General features: G+C 36.2%; 1 protein-coding gene across 3 annotated transcripts in view; it reads right to left on the bottom strand.

The window, feature by feature from the left end:
• MARCHF1 (membrane associated ring-CH-type finger 1) overlaps positions 1-14,458 on the bottom strand; it is a gene marked incomplete at both ends in the record, with an annotated part of 451,661 nt that extends 437,203 nt beyond the window's left edge. For all 3 annotated transcript variants that reach the window (XM_080797423.1, XM_080797422.1, XM_080797424.1), the window contains one exon: positions 14,360-14,458. In XM_080797423.1, coding sequence (XP_080653549.1) covers positions 14,360-14,458 — 99 coding nt within the window. The remainder of the gene's footprint in view (positions 1-14,359) is intronic.
• Between the last annotated feature and the right edge of the window lie 796 nt (positions 14,459-15,254).

Here is a 15,254-nt window from a genome sequence, read left to right as displayed (position 1 = left end):
CTTTTCCGGATTCTGTTTGTGACATCTTTTCAGAGTGTTAGGCACATGGTAGTGTTTTAAAAATACTTGTTTGGGGATAAGCCTTCTAGTTTAAAAAGTTATAGTATGCTTGAACCTTTATTTTTACTGTCTTGAAAATAATCAAATTGATAACAGGGACCCAGAAGTTCTCCAGGTCTAAACCATGCAATCCAGGTGGAGAACCTCTCATTTGGCTGTTTTCTCATGGGTCCAAGGACCACCCGAATACTACACCGAACCATCCATTACCTCTTTTGTAAAAGATTAAACATGATCTGGCTAAGCTTCAAAACAGAGCAAAATAGGCTCTAAAGGAAAAGGAACTTGACTTTCTCTCCATTTGGAAGTTTAATGTTTTCTAAAATATTTCCTTCAAATCTTCTCCACATGTTGGAACAGTTCAGAGAACAGGGAGCTCTCCTCCTGCTTCAAGAAGATTCCCTTTTATTTTCAGACTGAAAAATCCAGTTCTTAATATTAATACATTCTTACGTATAGTGAAAAATTCTACCACCCTACAAGACTAACCTCACTAATCTGAGCTCACTAATCACAGTTGGTTGAATGCCTCTTCCAACACGTGATGGAAAATAAACTCTGAGAGTACCAGGAATTCATCTATGTGAATAACACTCTACCCCTAACTGCTGGAATGCTAGCAGATAGTTAATACTCAATAACTTTTAATTGAATAGATGAATGAATGAACAAGTGAATGAATGGAGCCTCAAGCTCTTTCAAGTGTTTGAGAAAACAATGATATTTAGTGGAAGAGAAATGAATTATAGTGTAAGAACAATGAATAAGAGTCAGGAAGCCTGGATTCGAGTTTTAGCTCTGCACCTCAAGATCTATAACACCTTAGGGGCATACATTGATACAAATATTTGAGGGTCTGTTTTTCTTTATCTGAAAAAGAGTTTGGTTACTTTTAATTTAAGTTCCTATCAGACTCAAATTTAGTGTCCTTTTCATTCTAGGCTGTGCACTGCAGTGTTCCATAGAACATATTTAATCTCTTTCTCCTAGCCCAACTGTTCTAATACTTGCACAAATTGTGATTTTATGCACAATAGTTATTCTCTAAGACACACCTCCATATGCTCTGAAGACATATTTTTTTATAGAAAAATTGCTTCAAGCCTCTTCAACTAGCGGGGTTCCTCTTGGAATACTTTAGTTTTCAATAGTGCTCTTAAAATGCAAAAATTGAAACTAAACACAACACCTCTGGCAAGTTCTGAACACTACAGACTAGAGTGAGACTATAATCTCACTAGTTCTAAATATGATTTCTTCATCCCATGTCCCTTGTGAGGTTGCAAGGTGCCAATATGCTCTGGCACTGCGACTATAACCAGTGAGAGGAAAAAAACACTTCTCACTTATGTATGTATGGCATGGCAACTATAGTTAATATTACTATATTGTATGTTTAAAAGTTGCTAAGGCTTTAGCAGTAGATGTGCAAGCAGCAGCCATAGTGGTGGAGGTGGTCACAGCAGCAGCAGAGAAACTGGTGGATATGGCTATGGAGGCTTCCATCATAGTGATGGATATAGAGGAAATTATAATTCTCAGGGGGTTGACTGGTGGGGCAACTGAATCTTCTTTGCAACAAAATCACCCTTTCAAACAAACTAATATGGAAACCACATGTAACTTGTAACCAGACTATGTCTTATAGCTTTAAGACCTTGCAGTACATTACCAGCTATGATTCTCCTGAAAATTCAAGGGAGCTTCAAAGTTACAAGAAGAAAGAACAATCAATAGCCTTATTCAGAAATTGCAGTTAATTGCAATTTCTGAATTGCAGTTAGTTTGGATTAACTCCCCTCCTGCTTATTCTCACCCCAAACTACATTTATAATTTTGTGACTGAGGATCATTTGTTTGTTAGTGTACTGTGACTTTAGACAACTTGTTATTCTGATGTCCTGTTGATTCAGTAATGCTCAAGATATCAACTGTTTTGAAAACCTAAATTTACTGAACTTGGGCTAAAATCAAACCATGGCACGTAGCTGTGATACAACTACAGGAATCATCCATTCATCTGTAGATATTAATTAAAAAAAAACTAGGCAGTACCTGTGTTAGGACTTTTGGGTACTTATAAACTGAGGAGAAAAACATTTTAAGGCAGAATTAGAATTAGTTTCTAATATGGTAAACTGGACTAAGTTCAAGTCCTGACTTGCTCACGCTACCTTGGATAGGCACTTGGAATCTTGTGGTTTTTACATATAAGCCATTCCAATCATGATGAGGTGGCATGTGTGGATACATTCATATATTTTTTCAAAGCATTCTTCAAAGTTAATGTAAATAAATACAGCAACTCCTCTTTTAATGTTTAGCTTATTAATTTTAAGCTAAGCAAATGTGGGCATACTGTTACAGGAAACGTTTAAAGGTTTGAAAACAGAAGTGTTTGAAGGAGATATCATCTGATTTGATTCTTCTAATACCTGCCATAAATAAAACTGAAATGGTAGGACAGCTGGCCATGGCAGTGACCAGTCTTTTTGGGGCCTGGCTGGATTTTGGTCTTTAAAGCATGCTAGTGTTAATCTTTTTGGTCAAGAGGATATGAGCGGGAAGAATTATATAACAGGTTTTATTGTAATGCAGATTCACATTACTCTCTTGAAGCTGTGTTGAAATGTTAAAATGGCTTACACCCATAGACTTTGTAGATCTGAATAACAAGCTGAAATCCTTGAGCTCACACAGGTTGGAAATATGTACTAAAGTATGTAAGATGATATTTCTAGATAGTGCAGTTTTAGTTTATTGTAGTTGCACAGGTTTCCATTTATTTATAGTCTCTTTAAGGTAAGATAAATTTAGCCAAAGATGATTGTCCACCACTAAAAATGCCTCTGCCACTTGGAACTCTGTGCTGTTTTGTTGGCCAAAATGTAGTGATCTTTAAAAACTAAGCAAAAATTTTCCATAAAGTGCAATACATTTTCAAGTATATTATGCCCTGCTCTAAAAACAATTAAGTAGGTACACTTGACAGTATGGAGGTCATTTTTTAGGATGTTATTTTAATTCATTCAGAGAATTTTATATATATGGCTTGTGTAGGTGTCCTGAAACTTCCAATCTCTTGGTGATTTTTGAACCAGCTTGTAGAGAACTAGATTCTAAAATCTTAGTTGGGACCACAGAATGATGTTGATGAGAAAACTATTTGCCCACAACAGATTTTAGATACTTTTTACTGCTACTTTGTGCAAGATTTATTGAACATTTTGACAAATATTTATTATTAGAAGTCTAAAAGTGAATTATTTAAAAGTTTAAGGAAACTCAATGAAAAGAGAGTACAAAATACTGGCACTTAAATGTCGAATGCCACCATATGTGAAATCTACTCCGGGGTATGGTGTGCTTTTTATATTAAGTTCTATTAAACAATTGAGTCAAATTAAGCAGACCTGGCATTGGTGATGCGGCTAGCCGTAATTTTCTGACAAAATTTAAGACAAAATTAGCAACTTGAAATTAGAGCATACCTAGGTTTTGGTATATTTGTCTTAAAATATTAATGAAACACTTCTGAACACTGATATGAAGTGTCTCACATTCTGTGAGTTTTGTTTAGTTATGTGCTTTGTTTGGTTTGGTTTCCAGTCACTATCTGACCTATTTGTAATCCTCAAATATGTGGTTATCTTTAAGTATTGCCATAATTAGTGACTTTAACATTCGGTTTTATCAGCCAGCAATATTTTCAGTAAATAGAATGGATTTAAACTTGCTGAATGTAGAGACTGAACTTTAAGTCACTATAAGTTAGTAATTGTTTATTGTATTAGTTTTAGATGTTAGCACTGCATGTGCTGTTTATTAGGATTTTACAAAAATAAAAAGTTGAACGCACCCCAAAATAAATAAATAAATAGAAGTAAAAGTTCCTAAGAGAGTACACCTTAAAAGTTCCCATCACAATAATAAATAATATTTTGTAACTGCGTATGGTGACAAATGGTAACTTATTATGGTGATCATTTCATAATATAAATAACTAGTAAATCATTATGTTGTACACCTGCAACTAACATAATGCTATATGTCAATGAAACTTCAATTAAAAAAAAAAAGGTGGGATCTATATCCATTGCCCTTGCATCTGGGTAAAAGTGACTATATGGCTGCCTGAAGTGATGCTGGATGGTTTCTATAGCTGGGTCACAAAAAGCAATGCAGCTTCTGATTTGTTTGTTGGAAAACTCACACTCAGAACCTGTGTCTCCATGTAAAAAGTCTAACCACCCTGAAGTACTGTGCTGAGAGGATACAATGACACATAAAGAGGTCATGTATAATTTATTTGGTTGGCAATCCTAGTCTTCTGATCCTCCCAATTTAGGTGCCCAACATCTGAATGAATGAGCTTTCAGAAAATTCCAGTCCCTAGTACTAAAGCCACCTCAGAGTCACACATTTGGAGTCACAGACACAAACAATAAAGCATCTTACTTCATACTGTCAGATTGCTGACCCACAGAATCCACAAACATTATAAAATGTTGCTTTAACCCATTAAGTTTTGGGGCAACTCATTACACAGAAAAAAGCAACTAAAATATGACCTCATAGAGAAGCTGTGAGTTATCACGAAAAGTACATAAAACAATTCCTACTGAACATGTAGTATATGTTCAATAATTAGTAATAGATTAATGATGATTATTATAAACATATGAGTGTGTGTGTGTGTGTGTATAGCACTGATATCCCCAAAGAGTATCACAAGGGGGAAAAAAAAAAAAAAACTTTTCACAGAACATTTTATGTAGAATTAAACCAGGCCTGTACCTTTAAGTTCAACAGCTATAACAAAGAGTCATCGTTGTATAGTTGAAGACCATTTAAAAGCTATTCAGCATGATGTTATTTTGTTAAGTGTTACCATGATTTAGGAAAAAAAAATACTATTTTTTCTACGGTAAACTTTCAAAAACTTTCCCATTCAATATCATCGTTTATTTTAGTTCTTCCTAGCATGACCTGTTCTTTATACTACCTAACGAAGTGGTAAAACAAAAGGCAATTAAGAACATTACCACAATAAAGATAAAGTACAAAGAACTATCAAAATAACATTTATCTATAGTATTCAGATTTAAAATCCCATGAAATGTTGAAAAATATTAGCATAAGTAAAGAACACTTGGCGATATGTATATGGATTAGAAGTGAAATTGCTCTACAAATTCTTGACTATAGAGAATTCAGCAGCTATGAGACAGGTTAAGATAGCAACAAAAGCCACGGGTTTCACTTATCTAAAGCAGACATGGTCTGCACAAGCAGAGGTCAGAGTGTTGGCAAATTTCAAATAGCAATGATTTAGCTTTTTATTTTTTTAATCACTATCATTATAAAAGGCTCCTTCTATGATGCTATGAGACCTTAAATATTTCCTCATCACCTCATGATTAATGGAAAGTATTAATTAATGAGTCGTGTTCACTATGAGTAATAAAATATGTCGATGAGAAATATAGTGAACGTAGGGAACTGATTTCCTTAGCACTTTCATTTATCAAGCACATAATGGTGCTTATTTTGTTCAAATAAATCTTTTTTGCATTAGAAACAACTCATTTTAATTCTCATAACTGTATAAGGAAGTCCTCATATTTGTCACTACTTTATACATAAGGAAACTCAAGCACAGATGTTAAGTAATCTCACCCAAGATCCCACAGCTATGTGGCAAAGCTCAGATTTGAACCCAACTTGCTTTTAACTACCACACTGTTTCCTCTCAACATAGGCAGAATCAGGTAACAAGTAAGATTCCTTCTAATTCTAAGGCATGAGTTTCCATTATGCTCCCATTGGACACCAAACAAAATTCCTGAGTTAGCTGGTAATACCAACAATCAAAGGTGAATCCTTTGCTGTGTTAATTGGCTAACTGGATGCAGAAATCACTTCCTTCAAAACTTGAATGGGCTACAGTAGTATTTTCACAGCAAATGGTCATACAGAAAGTAGTTTCAGATTAAAATAAAATATATTGCTAGAATTTGAATTTCTAAGGCTTTGCAAAATTTCACAGATCTCTATCATATTTTATAATCTCATAAAAATTAATTTTGAAAGAAATGGAAAGTAAAACTGTGTCATAGACCTAAGTATGTAACTTTCATACCCTAAGCATTCACAGCCATTATACTGCTATATGGAACTTGTTTAGGAGTAAATCTGTTTAGGTTTACAGGTAGGAATAATTGCTATCCATAAAGAATTTGATAATTTGTGAAAACACACACTGCTTCCTCACTTAACAAATATCTTTTTATTCTGTATCTCACACATGAGCTTCATTTTCTGTGCCCTGCAGCATCGCGTGTCCGATGGTTTCCCGGTGCCAGTTATTTTTTTCCCTAAGAAACTCTCTTTCTGATACTGACATCAAAAGAACAAATCCTAAAGAATTCAAAGTGTTCCTTTGTATCAGAGAATGTGTACTGTATTCTTTGGCAGTGGTTGGGGTGAAGAGATCCTCTGCAATTGTTTTCTTCACCTTCCTTATCCAGATTCGCAAGGTTTGATGAATAGAATGATCAATGGGAAAAGTGAGAGGCTGAAAGCACAAGTCAGACACCCAGCACCCAGAACACTGTCCTTTTCTTCAATCTCCGTGTCACTCTTTTAAGAGCAAAGTCTTATCATCAGTTCTACCCTCATGTCACACCTATTTCAATTATTTAACAAAGATACAGAGACAGGAAAGAGAATGAGTACTGAATAGATGTCATTTCTCATCTTCACCTGGAGGTTATGAAGGCTGCTCCAAGTGGCCGTGGGTGGCATTCCCGGGCATGAGCTGGGGGAGAACAATACTCAGACTACTATCCCCCCACCCCACACCCTCTTCAGCAATACTTCAAATTAAGGGATTCTAAATCCACGTTGGCATTGTCAGTGCTGCAAAAAGTTGAGTTAAATGTTGGCTAATCAGCAAGCTCTAAAAATCCTGCCTAATTAAATACATGTGGCTTTACCTGCTCCTCCCTTACCCCAAGACCTCCACATCAAGATTTTTGATCAACAATCTTTGAAACACAATGATCACACTGAGTCTCATTAAACAGCCATGAATTCATGATACATTTTTTTTTTAAATGCACACCAGGGAGGAGTTTTAACAGTCTACCTTCCAAACAAATGAATAATCAAAGAAATAAAGAACAGAATCAAATCTGTAAATATAGAGGACAAACTGATGGTTGCCAGAGGTGGGGGGATGGGCAATGGGGGGAGACATGGATATGCAAAGTGGGTGAAGGGGAGTGGGAGATAAGGGCTTCCAGTACGATGAGCATACCATAATGTATAGAGCTGTTGAATCACTATCATGTACACCTGAAACTAATGTAACACTGTGCATCAACTATACTCAAATTTAAATTTTTTAAAAATAACCAAAACATTTAAAAAACTAAAATACTGTCCAAGGTGTATCCACAATTACTGTTTTAATTGTCAATAAAATGTGTTATTCAGTCTTACTTATTAATGCGATTACTCACAACACCTGTTTTAAACAAGAAAAACTAATGTGCATTATGGTAATTTCATTGCTGAAAGCAAATAATAATATGGAAATTTCCTATCTTCATTATATAAAACTATTTCAATACTATTAGTATACTCAGTGCAATTTACTATAAGCACATGGGACTCTAATATTCAATTGAGACTGAGAAGTTGGAAAGTACTCTTCTGAAGAAAAGAAAAGAGAACTAGACTTTCTACCCCCTGGCATTCTCCGCTAAAGATGTATTTCATTTGGTTAATACAGAGCATTCTGGGTAAATGTGCACAGTTTACTCATAAACTAATGTTTGTGATTACTTTACTTGGATCTCAGCTATTTCCAAGCTCAGAAGTCAGTTGCTACTGAAGTCACAACACAGAAAACTAACTACCTTCGGCAAAGGATCGTTTAGCACCCTGTTATTATGTTGTGATATAACATTCAACCAAAAAAAAAATAGTTTAAACAATAAAGGAATTGAATCACTTCTTTGGAAGGTCGTTTGGTTTTAAATAGGGGTTGGTTTCAAGCAAAGACTAAACCAGTGGCTCATCCATATATCACTCAGAACCTAGTTTTTCTTTCTCTGCCCTATTTCCAGGTCACCTTCCCATCAGGACTATCTACGGTCAGCCTTGAAGCTCCAACCTTTTCCCCTCACAACATCTAAATCTAGAACTCACACTCTCATACAAACCATGAAAAAGAAGAGAATAAGCCTATTCCAGGGGTTTTCAGTAACAATAAAGCTTCCTAAAGGAAGCTCTAAAGGATCTATGTGTGCCACTGATGACATAGTGACTGGTTTAAGGCAATCAAGACCCATCCTGAATCACGTGGCTGAGAAAGGACAGGGCTGGTTCTCTGAGCACTGTTACCAGAAGGAAGAATGAAAGATGCAACAGGTACCCACTATGGGTGAGTCCTCACTTACTCGGTCCTATCCTGCCTGAGCTGAATACAATCATGGCCTTTACGTGCCCAGAGGAGAGCATGACTAGATGATTATGTTAAAGGAATAACAGAAGAAAATAAAATAATCTTATTGTTTGTGTTTTTTTTTTAAGATTTTGTTTATTTGTTTGACAGAGAGAGAGAGAGATCACAAGTAGGCAGAAAGGCAGACAGGGAGAGAGGGGGAAGCAGGCTCCCCGCTGAGCAGAGAGCCCGATGAGGGGCTCCATCCCAGGACCCTGAGATCATGACCTGAGCCGAAGGCAGAGACTTAACCCACTGAGCCACCCAGGTGCCCCAACAATCTTATTGTTTAAACAGGAACTAGTAAAAGTACTTTTTCTCCAGGGGACAAGCTCAAGAGGTTAAGTGACTCACTCAAATTAAAAAGGTTTTGGTGAAGTTGGACTCTATTTCACGTATGCTAAATCTCAGTCAAATGTCCTCCCTACTAAAGTATTCTTACCATTATTATTTAATTTTACCTTATTTTCTCAATTTTGAGAAAATAAACTCCAGTTTTATTCTATAAATGGGACCCATTTTATATCTCTATTCTGACCTTATGAGTCATGGGCGGGTAATTATAATAACAAAAACCCAAACTCCCCCATTCAGAGGTTAGCAGCTTTGGGGATTATATTAACTCTTTCAATCATTGGGATTGTGATTTTGTGCCTCAAAAAGCAAATCATCAAATGCAGTAATAATAAAAAGGACACTAGACCAGTAGTCAGAAGGCCTGTATTTTTGTCCCAACTTTACCACTAACTAGTCATGTGACATCAGCAAGCTCTTTATTATCAATGGATTTCCTTTTTGGATTAAGAATTTTTAAGAGACTTTCTGATCCCAGGATGCTTTGGTTCTAAAAATTTTGCTTAAAGAATGTGAAATGGTTGGGACGCCTGAGTGGCTCAGTTGGTTAAACAGCTGCCTTCGGCTCAGGTCATGATCCCAGCGCCCTGGGATCGAGTCCCACATCGGGCTCCTTGCTCGGCGGGGAGCCTGCTTCTCCCTCTGCCTCTGCCTACCACTCTGTCTGCCTGTGCTCGCTCACTCTCTCTCTCTAACAAATAAATAAATTTAAAAAAAAAAAAAAGAATGTGAAATGGTATGGCACCTTAATTACAAAGAAAGAGTGTGAATTTAGATTGGCTAATATCAAATTAGTCTTTGGCTCTGAGATTAACTATACTATTTAACTTTTATGATTTTCTACTAAAAATAGAATTAACAAATCTATCCACCATGTAAATAATAATTTATCCACTCTGTTCAAAATGAAGAATATATATCAGAAAGCCATATTGTTTTCAATTCACTCAAATTGCCAGGTAACAACTACTTTAAGTAAGGAAAGGTAGTCCAGTGGGCTGTCACGGGATAGGCAAATAGGAGATCTTGAAAGTGACATCCTAGGAAAAGGAAAGAGAGGTAAATATTCTTTAAGAAAAAAAAAAAAGAAAAATTGAAGTAGAAAAATATAAAATCATGAAAGTGGTAAAGAAAAATGTACATATAATCAAAGGTATTTTTGTTTTTGTGTTTTTCCTCTCAAACCTCCTAAGGCATGGTTGCCATGCATGGTCAATTTGTGAGTGAGAACAGTTTAGAAGAAAAGCATGCATAGCCCTCTTTTCTCCTCTTATGAAACTCCTGTCATCTGAGATACAGACTCTGTGCTGATGGAGTGTATGGCAGCATGCAGTACAGGTGTCAGGAACACCCTTGGTATGATCTCTGGTTTATTTCTACACTGGAAATACAGTGGGCCTTAGAGACATTTTCTTATAAATCCTAGGGAATTATTTTTTTAAAAAAATACATGCTAGTTGACTAAATATGGGAATTCACACAATCATCATAATTTCCAGTTACAGAGTATGAAATTAAGTTACCCCTAGAGGTCTGAGAATTTGATTACCCTTGTAAGAGACAGATGTCGTATAAGCCCAAATCCCTAAAGTGAATTAATTGCAGCCTAATAAGTAGTGTTAATGTATCTAAAAAAGAAGCGAAAAGTGGATTAATAGAAGCAAAGTGGCCCTCTTACAAAAGTAAGCAAATGAGATTTAAAGAAGCTAAATTGGTTAGTCTCTGTACTCAACTAGAGAAGGAGAGAACTGGAGAGATCTGGAGTTATGAATCTCTTGAGAGAGGGATCTTCCTCCATGGCTTTCTCAGTCAAGGTGGCAGCTTTCTGAAGATGTAGATGAACTAACCCCACTCCAAACCATTTATTTATTTATTTTTTATTATTTTTTTTCCAAACTATTTAATTTCCCTCACTAACTCCATACTATGAAGATAAATCTGTTTGCTAATTTGTTTTCCAGAACTTTCTTGGATCTTGCATTTATATATACATATATATATTTATATATAATTTATATATATACACACACATATGATATATTTTTATATATGATATGTGTGTGTATGTGTGTGTATATATATATATACACATATATATATCTCTCTCAAATATTTGACCAACTGCATTGTACATAAATCTTCTATTACTTTGATTCATCTATCACTTCATAAGAGATTGATCATCTCAGGTTGTGCTAATAATAAAATCTCATCTCCAGAATCCAAGGGTGAGGCATTGCCATTTAAATGTCCAAACAATCTCCAGAGCAGATATCTCTGGAAGATATATAAGTTTACATCCTTCCCCTAAACATTAATACTGACTATATCCAAAATGTATGTAATACATTATTATGTATTTATACATAATACTGATCTAATCCCCATTTATATTTCTAGGGTTATTGACCAAACAGGTAATTATATTTCTAGGGTTATTTCTAGGGTTATTGACCAAACAGATAATCATAATGTTATGCCACATGAAATACGCCAAAATGTATGTTGATTATAAAGCTTAGAGTTAGATTTATTATTTTTAAAATCTTAATCTGTGAATTATTTCTTATAGTTTAAATCTTCTGTACTATAATAATAGCTAAGAAATAGCTTATACATTTTCCTTTATATGTCTTAAAACAACAATAACAAAAAATTAGATGTTAAGTTAATGAATTTGTATATTCAAGGGACTCTAAATTTCTGATAGAACATATTAAATTGGTTCACATTTGAATTAGAAAATTCTTTTTTTTTTTTTAAAGATTTTATTTATTTATTTGACAGACAGAGAAAGCAAGCAGGCAGAGAGAGAGGAGGAAGCAGACTCCCTGCTGAGCAGAGAGCCCGATGTGGTGCTGGATCCCAAGACCCTGAGATCATGACCTGAGCCGAAGGCAGAGGCTTTAACCCACTGAGCCACCCAGGCGCCCCTGAATTAGCAAATTCTTAATTCTGAAATTAGATCATTTACCCTATATATGTATGTATTATTTTGATAACTTTAAGATAAACAAAATATATTAAGGAAACTTCAAAGGAGGATCTGTCTCATTTGTTGGACAGGAAATGTCCATTTTGTGTACAAGATGTTTTCCTTTTCCTTAGAGAGAATCAACACTTGAAATTGCAGAAAGCATTGTCCTGAATAGATTCTTCTTGCTTTCTAACACACAGGTTATATTCTGTGCAATTTATCTACCTTAAATGCAATTTGCAATTTTTGGACTATTTATTTAGTTCATCAAAACAAGCAATGTAATGGCCTATAAAATTTAACAGTATGTTTCAAACATAGTCTTAAAGAGAAACTCTTAGTTCTATCCTATAGAAAACCAAGATATATTGGAAACCATAAAACTGCTTCCCTTTCTGATACTCAGAATTGTCTCTTTTCAAAATAATATGTAGGCTTGGAGTTTCCTCTTTTTCTCATAACTTTATTTCCCTTTAAGAATACCCACTGACTCACACTGTGACTCCAGTAAAATATGTTTGCCCCCAAAAGAAATGCAGCTGTTCATAAATGGGTACTTCTTTAAAAGATTTGTCAGGATGTCTGAATTGTGTCTGAACATCAATATCTGTATAGAGATTGCAGGTATTTTTGAGGTTGAAAAATTTCATTATTATTTCTAACATGTTATAAACCAAATTTGTTTCTTTTTTTTCTTTTCCATAAGTCATGTAAGTCATCCCAGTTTTCTCTGATTCATAGCCAAGCAGACATGAGCAGCAGGAGATTTCTGGTAGTGACAGAATGTGATAGACAAGGGGTGGGGGAGGAGTTGGGTTGGGGTGGGGTGCGGGGAACACTTGGGATTAAATCAGGGTATTCATTCTCAAATATCATTCAGAGACTGATCATTCCGGATATGAATCAAAATTGCCACCTCAGATTTTCACATGAACTTTCCCTCAAAATTATCTTAAATTCTACCAAGAACCTAGATAATGAGTAAGTAATATGTAACTTTTCTTGCTTTTAGCATTTCCATGTCTATTTTCACCATGATCAGGGCCACTTACTCTGCACTCTACACCAATAAATTTAAGAAACAGCTTTCTGAGGTTCTAATAATCCCATTACCAGATCAAAGAAAAGAAACATTTCATAGAGAATATTTCCAAATAATACAAAGCTAATAAGTTTACTCACTTTACAAACATGTTTCTCAGAAACTCCAGAAATATCCAATGTGCCTATGACAGGAGAATTACTGAAGGAAAAGTACCTTTCATGCTGAATTAGACAAATCTCTTGAAGTTTTGTACAAATTCTAGCCACATCAAGATCTCACTGCTCTTCAGTGACATTTTCAAAATCAGTTCAAACAAAGCAGAAAAAGGGGATAAATGTCTTTTCTCATTTGAAGGAGTATTTGAGTTTATTAGTCTCTTCCTCTAAGGCACTTCTTGATAACTTCACTCCCCTCTGCTTTGTTTGTTTTGCTTTGTTTGTTTTTGTTTCCTTCTGTCCCTAGCACCTATTCTTGAGAAAAAGAAAGATTAACATACAGAACTGGAGGTGGGGAAAGAATATTTTCTACAAAATGACTAAGACCAAGTTCTGGACAATAGTCAAATTAAAGAGACCAGAGGATTACAATTTCTGGCATCCTATCTCAAGGTCCCTTTTAGGGGAACACAACAACATTTATAATATTTTCACCTAAATCCTTGAGTCTGCTCGATCTCTTTCTTAAAAAGCTCTGAAATAAGTTATCTGCATGTGATCTTCCAAGCAGTTTGTTAGAACAATAGCAGCTAAATTTCACTGCAAATAAGGCCCAAGTGTGAAAATTGGATAATCTATTTCTCTAGCCCATGTAAGTTTCAAATAATGCTTTTTTGTGAAGAAAAAAATACAAATGAAACAGATATCAAACAAAATAATATACACGTACACATTCAGAATGAATACAGAGAGCAATAGATCCTATGAGACAGAGACATGTCACCCTAATTCATGCTGTGTTCGGTGACACAGCTGGCATATACTTGACTCCTCCAACACTTTGTCAAGAAAGTTATTTTCAAACATTCTAGGTTCATGGCCAGCAAACAAAATTAGCAAACATCAACAGCCCCAGGGTCTGCAAACGTACTACAGCAATGCCCACAGGCACCCGGGACAGCTGGGTTCTGCCCCGTGAGCCATCAAAGTTCAAAGTGACTCCCTAGATGTTCAGAAAAAGAGGCAGAAGTTTCTATCTGTCAAGCAGCAAGTGTCTGTATGGATCTGGTTCCTTTCTTCATTCAGAAAACAGTGGTTACATTTAATATGTTCCTGTGAGTTAGAAATGATTCTCCTCCAGTCTACTATTAGACATGAGAGCGCCAGCCAGCCTTCGCCACGCCTGTGGCACCAAGAGCAGCACTGGCTACAGCTGCCTTGGCTGTCCTGTTTTATCAAAGCAAACCTCCTCTTACCTCGACTTCCTTGTTCTTCTCTTTGTTTCTGCCCACTGAACTTCTCCCATTGCTGGCAGTCTCCCGTGCTGGGATTACGGAAATCTGGTGGAGGGGCATACTGGCAGGGTTGCACGGTGCCAGTCCCTGATTGGATGCCTTATCTCTTCACTCGCCCTGAGTAGCCCACCTGCACAATTGTTCATATCCTTGCTTTGCCAAGCTCAGTTCTAAACAAAAAGGGGGAAAAATAGTGTTTGAGACACTGTGCAGCAGAAGCCAGGGTCTCTGGCCAAAATGTCAAACACACTGAAAGGGAGTTTAAAAGAAATGCAGGAGCAAATAATCCGGGGAGTGTTGCGTTCTCAAAAGGACGATTTACTGCAAGTCATAACTGCACTGCTTTGTCACCGGAGCACCCCCCCTCCCCTAAGAGCATTGTGGGAGACAATTCAATTTCTATGGTACCTAATAACTGTCATGGAAACCAAGGAAACCTAGGTCTCACAGGCCCTTATTAGCAACTGCTTCCTTTAATGGCACAGACTCCCACATTTGCAGCGGCTGCCACTTCTGCTTTTGTTTCTCCCCTGATTCCCCAGGAGTCCACTAAGCACCCAGAGACATTGCATCCCGCTGACTAGGTAAATAAGCAGAAGGCTGAAAAGCTTAGTGTCCTATTTGGAGTCAAATCTCTTCCTTGAAAAGCGCGGTTAGCTGGCTATGTCCTTCATGCATCCCCCATAATCTACTTAGGTCAAGGGATCTGCCTTGAGGTGAAGAGCATTGAACAAGGTGTTTAAAAATAAGAAGGGAGAGGGAAAGAGAGAGACAGGGACTGGGAGCAAGTGTAAATGTCCTTTTTTGCCTGGTTGTAAAACATAGTTAACTGTTCCCCGCACCTTCCTTAGTAAGA

Source organism: Martes martes (genome assembly GCF_963455335.1).
Source record: "Martes martes genome assembly, chromosome: 2".
Taxonomy (NCBI): Eukaryota; Metazoa; Chordata; class Mammalia; order Carnivora; family Mustelidae; genus Martes; species Martes martes.
The sequence above is the reverse complement of the archived record's forward strand: the minus strand, read 5'-3'. Positions and strand labels throughout refer to the sequence as shown.